The sequence below is a fragment of the Eretmochelys imbricata genome, chromosome 2 (genome assembly GCF_965152235.1).
Source record: "Eretmochelys imbricata isolate rEreImb1 chromosome 2, rEreImb1.hap1, whole genome shotgun sequence".
Taxonomy (NCBI): domain Eukaryota; kingdom Metazoa; phylum Chordata; order Testudines; family Cheloniidae; genus Eretmochelys; species Eretmochelys imbricata.
The window spans coordinates 175185513-175203130 of NC_135573.1; the positions used below are offsets into that span (position 1 = coordinate 175185513).

At 41.5% G+C, this 17618-nt stretch overlaps 1 protein-coding gene across 1 annotated transcript in view; it reads right to left on the minus strand.

The window, feature by feature from the left end:
• The window catches only part of VOPP1 (VOPP1 WW domain binding protein), an 86276-nt gene that overhangs the window by 5762 nt on the left and 62896 nt on the right, over positions 1 to 17618 (minus strand). Inside the window, exons 3-4 of the mRNA XM_077810975.1 lie at positions 7673 to 7750; positions 6472 to 6608 (exon numbers count right to left, since the gene is read on the minus strand). Of these exons, the coding sequence (XP_077667101.1) occupies positions 6472 to 6608; positions 7673 to 7750 (215 nt within the window). The remainder of the gene's footprint in view (positions 1 to 6471; positions 6609 to 7672; positions 7751 to 17618) is intronic.

Here is a 17618-nt window from a genome sequence, read left to right on the forward strand (position 1 = left end):
CGTAATACACAGTCCAATAGGTGCTGGAACTAAGGGTGCACGGGTGCTGCAGCACCCACTGGCTTGAAGTGGTTTCCATTATATGCAGGGTTTACAGTTTGGTTCAATGGTTCTCAGCACCCCCACTATACAGATTGTTCCAGCACCCCTACACAGTCCGTGCCTCAAAGTGTTTAAATCTAAACAGACGATGGCTTGGAGGTGGAAGGCAGAGGCACAGAGACGAGAAGTGATCTGTCTGAGCTCAAACAGAAAGCCAGTGGCAGAGCCAGGAACAGAACCTAGGATGTCCACGTCCCAATCCAGCGCCCCACCCACAACGCCTCTCAATTGCAGTAATTAGAACTGGTAGTAAAAATTCCAATGACATATTTTTTTCCATTGAAATTTGAAGATTCAGTAAAATCAAATTGCTTTGCAGAGCTGGTTCGATTTCACCCAAGTCCTATTGGAAACCTTTTTGGATACCTGCCGGCGTGTCCACCTGGCTCTGCAGTAGTCCGCATGCCTCAGAACTGGGGGAACCCAGGGCTTCCAGGGCCTGGGGCTCCCAGGCAGTCTGCCAGACAGACATGTATCCATGTACCTTTGTCTCCTTGTTCTTTGTACTCCCCCACTGATCTGTCTATATCCATCTGTTGTCTCTTGTCGCATACTTAGATCGTAAGCATGTTAAGGCAGGGGCTGTCTTTTTGTTATGTTTGTAGAGTGCCTAGCACTATGGGGTACTGAAGCTCCTCAGCACTATGGTAACAAATAACACCACCACCATCACTAGACAGGATGGAGAGCTGGGGGTCGGTAGTTTTCTGCATGGCAAATAGAAAGATGGGATTAGATAGTACTGATTCTAGGCAAACGTTCTAAGGCTTCATCCATCTTTCCATTTACTTCACTGCCACAAGCCCTTCCTCCCCTCCCCTGGCACAATGCCCACTAGCAAACCTTCATTCCTAAGGGAATAAATTAGATTCCTGGTGATAGCTACCTGAAAATTAGCAAGTTTAACCAAAGATGATATTATAGCCAAATCTGAGTAAAAATACCTCTTTAAGATGGAGCCTCCTTACAGTGGTGCAAGAATTCACACTGCAACGGATCACAGGCAGTTTAGAGCTACAATATCAAACTTCCTTCTGTCTGGATCCATGCAGCATGACAAGAACAGCAAGGGCCACATTTTCAAAGAAGGGACCACTGGATGTATCTACCCATCAGCTGAGCCTGCCAAATGCTGTATGAGCACGTCAGTTGGCATTTGTGCATGCCAGGGTGGGGTTCTATGAGAGAATACACACACTGTTTCAGGTGCATCTGTGATTCTTCCTTGGGCAGACTGGCCCCAAGAGATCTAAGCCATTACACCCAGAAAAGCTGAACAGCCCAGACCTGCTGCTGGTTAACTATCTCCTCTCAGGGCCTGATCCAACTTCCATTTTGTGTTTTGTAAATTGCTCTTGGGAGAGGTTTTGGTACTAATTTGCCGACATTGATTTTGTTTGCCCCCGTCAGATATGCTACAATTACAAATAAATAGCTTTGGGGGTTTGCTTTTCTTATTACTTTATTTTTAAACCAAGATCTTTGTCTAAAATCTTCCAAGATACAGAAAAATGCACCTGGTATTTTACAATGTACTGAATGGTGTTGCCTCTTGGACTGCATCTCAAGCTCACAAGCCCCCTTTAAGACAGACAAGTGTGAAGCCCAATCCAGCTCCAGCTGAAGTCAATACAAGTCTCATTAATATTACGGGACAGGATTTCTTAGCACAGAGTAAGATTAAGAAATGTCGAATTCACAAGGCACTTCATTCATCACATGCCAATAATGAAATCTGGGCCCAGAACAACATGGAAATTTATGATCAAATGAAAAACTATGTGGTACCCAGAGAATCAGAGACATTATACTCCCATTAAGAATGACTGGAGATAGGCTTCAAACTCTAGATATCATAATGATCATAATAGGATAAGAATGGCCATACTGGGTCAGACTAGTTTCCTATCTCTGATAGTGGCCAATGCCAGAAGTTTCAGAGAGAAGGAACAAAACAGGGCAATTTCGAGTGATCCATCCCTTGTCGTCCAGTCCCAGCTTCTGGCAGTTGGAGTTTTAGGGACACATGGAACATGCAATTACGTTCCTGACCATGTTGGCTAATAGCCATTGATGGTTCTATCCTCCACGAACTTATCTAATTCTTTTTTAAATCCAGTTATACTTTTAGCCTTCACAAAATTCCCTGTAATGAGTTCCATAGGTTGACTGTCCATTGTGTGAAGAAGTACTTCCTTGTGTTTATTTTAAACTAGCTGCCTATTAATTTCATTGGGTGGCCCTTGCTTCTTGTGTTATGTGAAGGAGTAAACAACACTTCCCTATTCACTTTCTCCATCCCATTCATGATTTTATAGACCTCCATCATAAATCTCTTTAACTGTTTCTTTTCTAAGTTGAACAGTCCCCGTCTTTTTAATCTCTCCTTATATGGAAGCTGTTCCATACCCCTAGTCATTTTTGTTGCCATTCTTTACACCTTTTCCAATTCTAAATGTTTTTTGTTTTTGAGATGGGGCGACCAGAACTGCATGCAGTATTCAAGATGTGGGCCTACCATGGATTTATACAGTGGCATTATGATATTTTCTGTTTTATTATCTACCCCTTTCCTAATGGTTCCAAGCATTCCATTTTCATTTTTGACTGACGCTGCACATTGAGCAGATCTTTTCAGGGAACTATCCATGATGACTCCAAAATTTCTGATCAATAAAAATCTACTGAATATAGTCTCAGCAATTAAAAAGTTATGCCCTCTAGGAACTTTGCAGGGTTTGTCTGTGGGAATACATCAAGTTCTTTTCTCCTCTCTCTCTTTTTTCATGGCAAAGCTGAGTTAACAGAACGAAGTAGTCAAGGAGCAGCAATTTCTCCTTGGTGCCTTGCTTCCTACTTTGTAAGGAAAGCAGCCCCCATGGATTTTCCATTTGATCACCAATTTCCATGCCTCAGTGGCCTGGGGATTCAGTATGACAACAGGATGGAACCCAGAGATACCTTGAAGCATTACACGCTACTTAATGCTTTTTCAGAGTGAGTTTTTATTCCCTAAGTATCAAAGCGAGATGGGCCTAAGCCATAAACTGCTGATCCAAACATCCATGGAGCTTGTGGTGTCTGGATCTTGCATTTGGCCCATTCAGGGGTTAAGGTTAGGGGAAGCAAGTTGGGAGCACAACTCCTTCCCTGCAAACAGATAGGAGCGCTTCTTCTCCATCCTGCCTTGGGTGAGTAGCACTTCCCAGACAGCTTCCTCTCTTCCTTTGCTGGGCAATGAAAGCTCCTGCCCATTTTCTATCCAATGTAACCACTGGTCCCATTATAGAAATGGAGTCGAGCCCTAGAGATTGGATTGGGAACTGGATCCAAACCCAAACTTCCCTAAAGTGCAGGGGTGTTTGGGCCTATGTCTACGATTACAGCAGTGTTATTTTTCTTAAGTATTTTGCCACAAAGCTGGTGCTTGCACATTTCAGCATTTTTGCTCACTTTTCCTTCCACAAAGGAAACTCGGGCGAGGAGTGGGGGAACTCCTTGCATTTTGCAATTATTATTGTTAAAATGTCTTGCATAACTACATCATAGTAACCAATTTATTTCCACACTGGTATTCAGATCAGTGATACTTTCAATCAACCCAATAGCAAAATAAGGGCTGGATCCTGACCTTCTTGCAGGATCAAATCCCAGGTGTTTACTTTTATTGTTTAGTATATCAGAACTATTCAAGCCCATTAGACCTTCAAAAATGGAGTGCTAAGCAGCCACAAATCCATTGGACTTGATGCGAGTCGTAGGTGCTCAGCACCTCTCAGGCCCGAGCTGTGCTTTATTTTAAAGGACAAGCATGATCAGAAACGCAGAAGAATTCAAAGTAGCTGGGACTGAGACTCATATGAGAGAGACTGAGAAAGCACTTAATTTGTAAGTACCTAATCTAAAGCGCACCAAAGCCAATGGGAAAGACTCCCATTGATTTCAATGGGCTTTTGATCAGACCTTAAGATTTTTAAAAAAAATTAAAATCATGTGGCATAAGTAGGACATTAAAAGACTTAACTAGATAGCTATTTTCTATTTCCACATGACTTCTGCCATGTGTGGATCATTAAGAATCATTAAACATACTTGCCAATCCAGCCATGTGATCCAACCTCTGGGTTATTTCCAAGACTTATAATATTTTTTTAAAATTTTTTCCTATCATCTCAGGAAAGAACTACCTAAACTATCTCATTAGGAAAAAGTGTGATTGGTAAACAAAATATGTGTGTGTTTTTTCACACTGAATGGAATGTTCTATGCATTTAACACATTTAACAAATGAAAGAAAGAAATACCTTAAAGAGAAAAATAAAAATAAAAGGGAGTGTCTGGGAGTATGAGTGAGGGGGAATCCTTTTTTATGACACAGTTAGCTCTCTGACTGAAAGAGAGTATGTATGCATATGCATAAGGATGTGGATAACACTGAGCAGGGGTATTTCCAGAACTTATGCAGTGTATCTGTGTAGAGTAGGATATGGTAGAGGTTGGAAAGTCTGAACTTAAACTCTCTGTGTGACCTGCTGTTTGTGATTATGTGACTGGTTGGAACATTTTCAATTAACCTTTTTTCATTGAAATATGCTGCTTTGTTGAAGCTGAAATGTTTTGCGAAGATGTATACATTTTGACAAAGTTTTCATCAGGAAAGTTTCTGAGGTTCAGAGTGGACTCTCCAGTCACTTTCAGAGAAAGAGAGACCCCAAATGAAACCCTGACCTTTCCAATTGGAAGACAGATATTTTGACACAATATCTGTTTTGTGAAAACGTTGGAAACATTTTGGTTCCATTCCAATGCAGAACGACAAATTTTGAAACCTAGAAAGCTGTCAAGAAATGGAATAATAATCCTGCAGCCAGCTCTATCTGTGAGGCAATGTACTCCAGGTTGGGAGCAGAGGGATGCCTTAGGGTATGTCTACACTGCAGCTGGGCGTGTGATTTGCAGCTCGCATTCACGTACCTGTGCTAGCTGTACTCTAGCTAGCTAAAAATAGCAGTGAGGACGTATCAGTGTGAGCTTTAGCATGGAGTCCACAAGTCCGTCTGACCTTCGTGGGTACAGACTCGCTTGTGCAGCTGACGTGAAGCCCACACCACCATATCCTCACTGCTATTTTGAGCTAGCTAGAGTCCAGCTAGCATGGGTATGACTACATGAGCAGCCATTCACACCCGTAGCTGCAGTGTAGATGTACCTTTAGGGAGGGGGAGAGGAGTCAAAATCTCTTCACCAGGTATGTTGATGCTCATGGATATGGAGTGGTATGGGCAGTGAGCAAGGTGTATATAAAAGTGTCTCCGTTGTGGCTGCCAGAGTGTGACAGGTACGTGTGGGTGTGAATTTAGGTACAGCTGCAGACCCATCATCTGCAGCTAGAGAGGGTCTCGTAACTGGAGGGGACCGGGTTCAAGAAGTCCCACAGAGCATGCATGCCCTCTGAAGGGCTCTCTGGGTGGGACTGTTTAGGGGACAGGATAGGGGTAGGCTGGGGGGAATGGAGGAGCTAGTTGATCCATTACTGTACAGATCCTTCAGACTTCCTCAAAATCACAGTTTGACAATTGAAAAATGCTGAGACTGATAAGGAAGAAGTAGCGTTTTCCACTTCTAAAGCAGTATTCCGTAACATGGAGGGCACAGCAAAAATGGAAAAACCACAGTTAGGTTATACTGCAGAAGGAAAATATTTGGTTGTTTCATTCTGGCAAAGGTATTTTCTAGTATATTGTACCAACTATGGGAAACCGTTCCTTATTATTCATATAAAAGAGGGACATCATTGCTAATGTGGCATTGACTACTGCTCTGCGTATGTTGCAATGGGATTAACTGTTTTCCTATCTTGTTTGCATTCATGGAGATAAGTTACAAAACCAGTGGGGGAAGAATTCTCTAGAAGGGATTAGTAAAAGAAATGCAAAAATTCTTTTGAAAGAGAATTGTGAGCACTGTGATTGCCTTTCTGTTCATTCTTCTGAAGCACCTGGCCACGGTCAGAATACAAAAAGAACAGGAGGACTTGTGGCACCTTAGAGACTAACCAGTTTATTTGAGCATAAGCTTTCGTGAGCTACTTCATCGGATGCATTCAGCTCACTTCATCGGATGCATTCAGAATACAGGATACTAGGCTAGATGGACCATTGGTCTGACCCATTCTTATCTCCTACTGGATCTCGGTAGTACTGGTGTACATTCAAAACCGGCGCAACATACTTGAAGTGGAATTGGAACCCACATCACCTGTGGTGAATTAAACTAGTGCAACAGCTACTCCTAGCTAAAATCACACCTTTTTAAAATGTTTCCTGTGCACACAGAAGAAATTAGGCTAGCAGATAAGTAGTCTCTAACCTGCTGCGGTGTTGGCTGGTTGTCTGGTGTAGGATACATTAAAAGTAGGTTCTTCTCCAAGTGGCGGCGGGTACATCCGCCTTCGGATGAAGAAACCAGCTCCGCAGCAGAACAGGACGCCCATCATCAGAAGGAACCTGAGCCAAAGGAGGAGGAAAAGTCAAACTTGGAGATGGCATCCATCTAAAGTGCAGGGTCCCAGGGAGCTGGGGTTGTTGAAAGATTCATAGATAAGAGAAACCAAGATCGTTACCCTCTAACTATCAGCTACCATATGCTGTTATCAGGATTTTCTGAAAATATTATTCCTTGAAAGCAGGACCGCACACACTGAGACACCTCTGTATGGCAGCACGTAGTTGCTATTTCTAAAGTGACTGAGGAGATTTTGTTCTTAGGAGTGTTTTTATTCATACAGTGGTTTTCCAGTGTATTTTCTCTTATTAGCTTTCAGGAACAATAGTGATTATGCCAGCAGAGCTGTCTTACTCTGAAACCTGTCTTCTTCCCGTAACTCTGGGGTTATGGGCTCATATGTCCCCTTCTGCCACCTCTTTACCTCACCTAAGATTTCCTTGAATCAGAATTGCAAATAATATTGATGGAAATAAATGACTTAGGTCCATGTGCCCCTTCTTTAGAATAAGGTGTACCAGAGGGGATTTCTTTGGAGCATAGCCATGCCATTCCTTAAACTGACCAGAGGGGTCACTGTTGAACAACCCAAATGCTGCTCTCTCCGCCCCAAATGCGAAGTAGGTTTGCTCTGCAGGGCTCCCTTCTGGCTGATGGAGAGAAGGGCTGAAGGTACAAAAGTTGCGTGGCAGCATAGACCACTGGATGTGATGGGCCAAATTCTAAACTGGTGTAAAGGAGAGCAGAATTTGGTCCCACATCACCAAGCCAACATTCATAAATTCCCTTTTGGCTCTGTTATTTAGAAAGTGTTTATCCTGAACATAATGGCTGAGATTTGCAAAACTGCCTTGGGGATTCAGATGCAGACATCACATTCAGTTAAATGTGAACAGTGCATCTAAATCTCCTATGCAGCTTTGAAAATCTCAGCCTATATATATATATATATATTTTTAAATGTTAACTATATAAAATACCCAGGCAGGAAATGTGGTGGTTTATAGGGCTTGCTTAAAATGAGGCAAGTATGGGATCCATGTTCAGAAAAAAAGTCCTAACCTACCAAAAATACCAGAGTCGCTGGATAGAGAGGGCTCTTACGCAGCATCTTGACCCACAGCAATCTTCATAGGAGCGACATCTACATAGGAATAAAGAGAAAAGGACATTTAGGGAGGGTTTTGTCACTTAAAGTAGAAATGCATCATATCAAAATCTGGCGCCAAGGGGGGAATATAAACTCAACAGTAAAATCTCTATCAAATCCAGTTATTGCAAACTGACAGTACAGCATCTAAACACAAAGACAGAGAAGTCAATGACTCAGATGTAATTAGATTCACGGCCAGTGGTATCATTTTTGACCTCACAAATCTGGAAGGATACATGTTACATTGTTGCCCTGGTGCTACAAAGCACAGCTGGGGTTCTCTCAAAGCAGTGAGTGGTTCTCAACCTATTTACCATTGTGGGCTGCATCCACACAACACATATACTACCTGTATGACCCTGAGGATGACACATTGGCTGCAGCTGTGTGCTGATTGGACCGCAAGCAACCCGCAGGTTGAGAACCACTGCTCTGGAGAGTGGAAACACTGCTAATTTGGGGCTGTAAAGGACCAGCATCAGTATCACCATAGATAGTAACAGAGGGCCTGATTGTCCTCTCAACTGATCCTGGGCTTACACCACGGATGTCGCTGGAGTTGCTCCTGACTTACACCAGTATAAAAATCAGACCCATGGCATCACTGTCACTTTAATACAAAGATTCACACACACACACACACACACACACACACACACACACATTCTGTGAATAGTAATCCATATCCGACTCCTACAGTCAGACCTAGGCAACAGTCCAACTGACTTGAGTAAGTACTTGCTAAGGATTGCATTATTCAGTTACTGGTTCATATGTTCAAACCTGTTGTATAGGGTTTTGGGTTTTTTTGCCATTCATAACATTACCGTACATTATTCAAACAGCCTTCTTCTATGCCCCCTTTTAAGCCTCCTAAGATGACTGGTTGGAGCACTTAATTTTATACAGTGGAGCTTGTTGAAGAGCAGTGGTTTTCAACCTGTGGTCTTTGGACCCCTGGGGTCTGCAGACTATGCCTAAGGGGTCCACGAAAGGTTATCATTACCATAGAACAGCGGTTCTCAACCTGTGGTCTGCAGACTAGGTCTAAGATTTCCAAAGGGGTCAGCACCTCCATTGGAAATTTTTTAGGGGTCAGCAAATGAAAAAAGGTTGAAAACCACTGCTGTAGAGGAAAGCAGCATCGCTGCATTTCATTCCAGCACATGAACAATGCAGACACTGAATGTCAAGCAGTTTGGATTTTGTTCACTGCCAACAGACCAGAAGTATGAGATCACAGCAGTGAGATTACTGATCCTTTGCAACTGGCAGAGTAAGCCTCCTTGTATTATTACCATATCTGCAAATGAAAAAAAACTCGCAACATTATTTTGGCTTCTTAGAGTGCAAAGCTGTTAGGAGAAAAATGGAGGGGGGGGGATCCCAAAACCCACAGAGTTCATTCCATGCAGCTTTTTCTCCGATGAAACTTGGAAGAAAAACCCATTAAAGACTCAGGAAAAATCATCATTTAGTTTATACAGTTTTATTAAATGAAAAAAAAAGTGATACACTTGAACTCCCAGCCAAGATTTTTCAATAGTGGATTTCAAAAAGCCAAGAGTCCCATGCCATGCATTTAACTAGCAGACTTTCTCCTATAAACACATGTCAATCTAGCATTTTATATGGAAAAAACAGTTTTGAAAATATTTTAGCACTATCCATTGAAAGGGTAAGGAAAAGGTCACAAATGCTAAAGCCAGCACATGTGTTCACAGGTGCTACTTCCAGCAGCAGCAAGAAAAGTAGCCAGATGCTAAGATGAAAAAAAAATGGACAGAGATAACTTGGAAGCAGTGATACATGGACAGCCTACGGGGTTGGCTGACAAAATTTGCCCTTGGATGGGAATATGATTCAGATTGCCATATCCAGATAAGACAAGAGAAGAATAATCAGCAACTGCATTGAACTGCTTTAATATGCCCAATGTATGAATTTAATTTGAGCCAAATTTTCAAAAAGTAGAAGCTAGGTGTGTGCTTGTGCACTCACGTTTGCATGTAAAAAATCAATTGGTTAACTGCATGCACAATTACCCATTTACATGCTCAATTAACAAATCTGCATTCACAAATGCAGGTGAATGCACATAGGCTTCAGGCTCTGCTGTTTGAAAATTGGCTCCCTTGTCCTTAGGGATTATTTCTGAGCAGATGACATGCTACGGCTAAGGAGAAGAGGAGGATGCTATTTGATGTTAGAGAATTTCAAATACACAAAGAGCAGCTGTTATGCAAGAGAAGGTGGTAGAACGGTCTTCCAATGACTCTGCAAAAGTTTCTTGGGCAAGCCCGGGTGTCTGAAACATCAACCAGCTGATAGTGCCTAGTAGGATTTTTAAAAGAGCCTAGGTGCCAAACTCCTATTGGAACTGGGTGTTTAGATGGGATTTTCAAACATCCCAAGATGCCAAGTCCAATGAGAGTCAGGCACCTAGGCTGTTTTGGAAAATCCTACTAGGTGCCTATCTGCATCTTTAGGTGCTGCCACTAAAATGTAAAGAACCTATCAAGAATAGATAAAAATATTTTTTCTTTATTCTTTCAGCTTGCTTACTTTTAGTATGAGACAGCCCTTTGTGTACAGTCAGTGTCATTGTTCCCCTGGTATAGTCATTAGCTAGTCATTTTCCGTTTTCGTTTGGATGGGTTTTTCCACACAGCAAACGGGGACAGACACACATTTTTAAAACAGGAAACTATGGTTATTAAAACCACAAGAATTGATGGGGGTCTCTAGGGTAGCTGTAATGCCCAAAACAACTTTTAATTCTTTTCTTTTTAAACTGACAGGGTTGCAAGTTGGCAGTGTCTCTTTTACTTCTCTGTGCCTCAGCTCCCCTACCTGTAAACCAGGGAGAAAAAGAGGGAGGAAGTGAGGCTTAATTTAGAATGTTTATAAAGCAGTTGAGCTCCTTAGATGGAATGTTCCACGGGTCTGCCCAGATCCACTCAGTCCCCTGCATGCACAGTGTGTGTAGGTGATAATATTTTAAAAATGCACATATGCTTATTGCGCGAAGTTGCATGTGCACTAAAGGAGGCCAGGTTGAGGGCCTTCTGTGACTCAGGCCCTGTACGTCGATCTCCATTTCAAAATAGCCATTAAGCTTTCTGAGGCAGCTTCTCTGAGGACAATTATTGTACTTTCTGCTTGGTTCTCTGAATATGAGCTAATATATTGATTCAGGAAAGAATCTCTAAAACACCTGGCACCACAAGAACATTCACTTTTTCCTCATGAAAAAAAAAAAAAGGGATATATTTAATATTGATTAAAAAAAGAATATATACAGAATGTTCTTAAATCAACAGGGTAGTGTATGTGCAATTGTTAACATTTCCCACCACTTGACAGCAGTGCCAAAATATTGAAAAATCAATGTTTTATTTGCTCTTAAGGTCCTCCAGAAGTCTAGCTAATCCTTTGCTATTAGTGTTTGGAACTCAGCTATAGCGTCATTCTAACGCTTTCACTGGCCCAATGAATATTTAATTATTGAATTAAAGTGGAATAACTTCAATAGGAGAGACTGAGGGAGACTCACATTAGAATATCCCACAGTCTGGTAGTTAGGGCTGAGAGGTGGCTGATCCCCATTTAAATCCCTTCTCCCCTTCAAGAGAAAGGAAGACTTGATCCAAGGGTCTCACATGCTGGGTTAGTACTCTAGTCACTAGATTAAAGGTTATAAAAGAGCTCCTCCCCCACCAATATTTCTCACTGCAAGCCTCTTTCAACACTGATTTCAAATGAGGATAGCATTCTCCTTCACTTCTCTCTAAGTTATTGGGTAATGTGTTGCTAAACAGTTTCTGACGCTTGGTCTACACTTACGTGTAGGAGTCTACACTTAAAAAGTTTGCCCGGCATAGCAATGTTGGTTAGGAGTGTGAAAAAAATCCCACCCCTAGCTGACATAGCTATGCCAGCAAAAACCCTAGCATAGACATAGTTACAATGGCGAAAAAGTCCTTTTGTTTATTTTGCTTATTCCATTCAGGAAACTGGTATAAGCTATACCAGCAAAAGCTGTGTCTCCATGACACTGGCAAACCCTTTCTAAAGTAGACAAGGCCCAAAATTCACCCCAGAGATTGCTGCACTCCAGCGTTAGATGTAAATGATTTCTGTGCCTATCATGGGTAAGGTCTGTAAAGCTCACTGGGATTCTTTTTAATACAAGGGATCATGATAACAGTCTACAGATGGGTGAAAAACATCAAGGAAATGAGAGAAATTATTTAGGATAGGAAAGGGAATTTAACTAGGAGTAATGGAATGAAATTACGAAAGGGAGAAATCAGGGAAAGATTTTTGGAAAGTGGCATCGATGAGGCTGTGGAACAGTCTCCCAAGGGAAGTAGAGAAAGTCCCATCACTGAGGAAATTTAGAAGTAGACTGGACAAGACACTAGTATTGGCAGGGAGATGGACTGGATAAACTACAAGGGCTTTTCCATCTTTACACTGGGTGATTCAATGATCACACTTACTGCAGCTCAGACAGAAGGCTCTGGTCTGCCGCTGAGAGATGGAGACAGGTAGCAAAAACGTGTATGTTTGTGTAATGAAAAGAAGTCAGAAAATGCATTTACTTAAATAAATCCCAAGAGGATCTAGTCTGTCTGGAACTCACCCTGCCAGGCGGTAGCCATGTTGAGTGGAAAAAACCAAGTGAGTTAATGAAATGAGAAAATGATGAATGTTACAGATTGCAAAACAACAAATGTGACCGATAAGCAAAGACAACAGTGACAGAGAATAGTGGCCTGGTTCTGATCTGACTCCTGTAAATTAGGAGTAAGTCCTATGTAAAATTGTCATCAAACCAGAATCATACCCTAAGGATATGAAGGGTCAGGGGTTAATAAAATATTTTTTTTCCCCACAGACAGACTGGTGAATAGCTGAAATATGTAAAAGAGTGAGTATTTTTCTGAATTTATTCTACTATCGGGTGGCTCTGTATATTATTCTGTGTTTTGGGCTCACAGTAAAAAGTGTTCTTTGAAACAAAGCATTGCTTGAACTGATAAGAATGTACAGTCCCAGTGTATCAAAGACATAGGGAAGGAACCAAGTCAAGTGGAAGGGAAAGCTGTACAAACACGGAGGAGAGGTTATCCCAAGGACTCCATGCTGCTAGAGCACTCTGCTGAAAAGGTACATTGTGGGGCTGCTTCCCAAAATAGAAACAAAGAGCCCAATCTTGATGTCACTGGGAATTTTGCCTGAGAATGGACTTCAAGACTGGGCCCAAAATTGTTTTATATCTTTTGGGATGAGTCTTTAACATCAAGGCCCTGTCTGCCTCTATAGCACACTTCGTAGCCCTAAGACCCTGGTGCCATTGGCAAAGCGTACCCTCTCTAGACAGTTGTGCTGCATCTGGGCACCAGTTGATTTCTGCTCTCAACCCTACTGTTGGCTGCGTTTCAGTGGTGGAGTACATATACATGACCTGGTTTTCAGAGGAACTGAACATCCACAACTCCAACTGAGTCAATCGGAGAAATGGTTGCTCAGCCCCTTTAAAAATCAAGCCTTAGGTGTCCAAGTTGGGTACTCAAGAATAGAGACACCCCAAACCAGACACCTTTGAATGGTCTAGATAAGTCAGTGAGCTGGGCATCAGAAGACCTGGATTCTATTCCCACCTCTGCCACAGGTCTTCTGTGCAACCACAGGCAACTCATTTCAGTTCTCTATGCCTCCATTTCCCCTCTCACCCCTAGTTTGTCTTGTATATTTTGTTTTCAAGTTAGTTGGGGCAGGGGCTGTCACTCACTAGGACAATGGGGCCCTGATCTCAGCTGCTGAAATATACATAATGAATATACCGTAATTGCTTCACAGCTGAATGTATGCGTAACTTCTGTGGAAAAGCAGTACTTCAAAGGTAAAATACGAGGTACAGTACACGTGACAGCAAGGGAGATACATTCTGTCCACCTACTGTACTTGATAAGTCAGCCGGTTCTTTACTAGGTAATTACAAGGACATAAAAGGAAGGAGGGGAATTTTCAGTGAATTAGCCTATGGTGTGGCAAAAACAGTATTGTTCATTTCAGTCTTCTCCCTACTTCTGACATGACTAAAATCCCTCCAGTGACAAAAGATTTGGCTCTTGTCCTTCATGCAAGCACGAAAAATGATGGTAGGCAAGAGCTGATCGTTTTTCATGAACAGCCCAAATTAACTGGCCTTCCAGAGGGGGCTTAAACAAACTTTTTTTGGGGGGAGGGATTTGCACATCTTCTTCAGTGGTTGCTACTCTAAACCAGTGGGTCTATGAATCCATGGTTACACCACAGTCTATGCTGGCCCCAACTACCTCTTCCCATGCTCGTGAAGACAGCCACAGTAGCTTCTCCTTGTCTGTAAAAGGTGTGGAATACCACCATGCAATAGAACAGAGCAAGTTCTGTTGTGTTTTGGACCTTGACCATCCTTGGAGGGGGATGCAGCATTTGGCTCATGAAACATATTTATAGGTGTCTCTTTGCACAGGTTGCAGGCCTGTACTTAGTAGAACAAAGCAGAGAAGCTAGCTAATTTAAGGCTTGGGTTTGGGCAGGTTTATATTCTCTATACCATGACAAGTTTTTAATTTCCAAGAGGTAGGAATGTAAATTTTTAATGATGACTGGAATAAGGACTTTTTCTTAATCATTAGGCCTCTCACGGTCACATCACTAGCTCTCTCTGTCTTAAACTGCACCCGCTGGGTTAGCAATCATATTGAGTCTAATGGTATGTCTGCCTTCAGAGATTATGAACATACTGCGGGGGATGGGGGAGTAATGGGTGTACACATTTCAAATTGCAATCTACTCCCCTGGTTTAAGATATGAATGCACAGAAATTCACTCTACACCAAGCCACCAAGTCCCTTATGAAAAAAAAAAAAGACAATATTCAACTTTAATGGTCCAGAACACTAAATCTTACAATAGAACCATCACAGTGTCTTGGATCATTACTGTGTGAAAGAGTGTAGGAGGTTGGGGGGTTTTCTAAATAAAAACCGCCTGATAACTTTCACTTTATCTAGAAGAAGGGAAGCTCTCTCCTTATGCTCTTGAATTGAACTGAAAATGCATCCGAGACCTTGATGTAATCATTTATGGCTAAATCAGTGTCTTTGGCCCAAATCCAGGTCTATGTTTGTGCACTGTGCCAGCCATTCAAAAAATCTGAAATTATGCTAGCTGTTGCACAGCGTCTCTTTACCCCCGCAGGCTCTTTTCAATTCAAATGAAGGAGAAATCTGAAGCTAGATCACTTCGCTAAACACACACCTGCTGACATTTCATGCAGCTGTAATTGTCATTGGAAAGCTAAGTGTAAAATCAAAGAGCCCAACAATTAAAAGCAGTAAACAGTCACGGGATGCAGAGCATATTAAGTAATCCCCATAATACAACAGACGATGTTTAGATAGTGATTTGCTCTAAGTCTGACACAGTGTTATTGTATGTATCTTTGAGAATGTATCTACTTTCTGAAGTGCTCTAGTAATAACAGCAAGAGATTAGAGATAGAAAATAATTGATTTTATATTGTTTTTGGTATTCATTTTCAGGCACTTGGTAGCACGAAATAAATATTCTTGATTGACTCCACCTGCAGAATACCTAATTACAGGCTTACATTCCAGAGCTAAGCAAACATGGAAACCAAATGAATCACAACGTAATAGAACTAAATTACATTCCTATGTAATCAGTAATTAGACATCTTTGCAGGCAAAAATGGAGAAAATGTGTGCAAAAATGTGAAATTGATTATGCAATTAAATATGCACAGAAATAAATGCAATCAGTAGTAAATGTACTTCAAAACAAAAAAAGCTTCAGTACATGGATTATTGTACACATATTGCAGGAACATCGTTTTGCTTATTTTTCCATGTTGTTCACAACACTGCTTTTTTATTTTTGGAAGGAATCTGATGCTGAGACTAGGTCTACATTATGCAGCTTTTAGTGACACGGCTGTGCTGCTAAGAGGTGCAGTAGTGTAGCCGCTGTTTGTCGGCAGGAAAGAGCTCTCCTGCCGCCAAAAACTTCCACCCCCAACGAGCAGCATTAGTGTTGTTGGCAGGAGAGCGCTCCTGCCGACAAAGCGCTGTTCATACCGGCACTTGTCGTGAACAAAACTTCTGTCTTTTGGGTGTGTGTGTGTTTAACATCTCTGAACGACAAAAGTTTTGTCTTTCACTTGCCAGTGTAGACAAATTCTTAGAATCTAAACAGGTAAAAACCAGGAAATTAAGTTGACATGTACAATCTGAAAAATGATCTATGTACATATGCAATAATTTATTTTACATATGCACTAAACTAACCTATGTGGGAGAAACAAATATTAAAGGGGCATCCAACTCTAAAATAAATACACTTCTTTCTGTAGGAAAGTGTTTTATCTACTAACGATACAAGTCAGTCCTACAAGTGACACTCCTATGATTACCACAACTGAAAGAAATTCAAGAAAAAATATTTTTTCTATTCTTGTTTATTTTCTTTGCAGATTGGACACCACTTCATCAATAGTCAGTTTTGATTTCACTATGTAAGTAATTTTCTGTTCTTTTGAGTGGGTCTTTCATACAGGAACAGATTGGCTACTAAACACGTTATTAGCCATCAAGTTTACACGCACCTGTCACGCTACCACCCTTTGTAGCTTCTGATTGGTTCAAGCTCAAAAAGCTGTAACCCAACAGGCTGATCTGAAACAGTGTCTGATTAAGCAAATTTGGATATCACCAAAGTTAGAAAACTGAACGTACCTTAAATCACTGAAGATTTTGCAACTTTTGCCTCCTGATTTGCCTTTTTTACATAAGCAATTTATTGATTACAATAAGGGACAAATTAATGGCTTGTATCAAGCAAACTGTGGTCCCAACCCTGCACTTGGATGGGCTAGACAACTCCTGCACCTGGGCAGAGGCCCACTGAGTTCATTGACTACACATGGGAGCAGAGGTCAGCACAAACAGATCTGATTGTAGGATCAAGGCCAGTCTTTGTAGTACTTCTTCATAACCTGTGTAGGATTAGATAATGTTTCATATGCTACCTTCAGTGTTTTACTGTGTAATTCTGGGGAAATTTAGCAAGCCGCTGGTAAAAAGAAAATTGAAAGAAAGCAGTAATTTTTACCTCACTGGGATTCTGGAAAGGCACAGAAATATGCACTACTGGATCCCACTGCGGGATAGAAGGATAGAGGATAGATTTGATGTCCCACTACTCTTTGCTTCTTTCCTTCCTCCCATCCAAACATTTCACCAACCATGGGCCTGATCCAGTGGCTACTGACATCAGTGGCAGTCCCTTCATTTACTTCAACAAGTGTAGGATCACACCCTATGCCATTTCCTACGCAAAAAGATTGCGCTGCTCTACAGAACATACTATCAACTCTGGAGAAGACATGAGATGCTCAGAAAGGATCTGCTGAATTCAGTCACTGGGATTAGATCATTTTACTAGGTGCTCTGATATGATGGCAGTGATTGTAAGAGGGAAAAGATATATGTCTGACCTACCTACAACATACTCTTGCTTGTAATGAAAGACAGACCTGGGATCATCACCATCATACTGTTCTAAGTAGGTAAAAAGCAAACACCCTTCTGCCTACCCTCCACCCCCACTTCATTTGTCAGAAACAGGAGAAAAAACAGGACAGATACAAGCACCATTTGACACAGAACATTTGACATGTGAGTCAGTCTTTTGTGATCTATAATATTAACTGGCATATTACAAAAATGTTCTGTGTCCAGATCTCACTTTCTGTTCAGATAAGAGAAATGTTCAGAATAACACA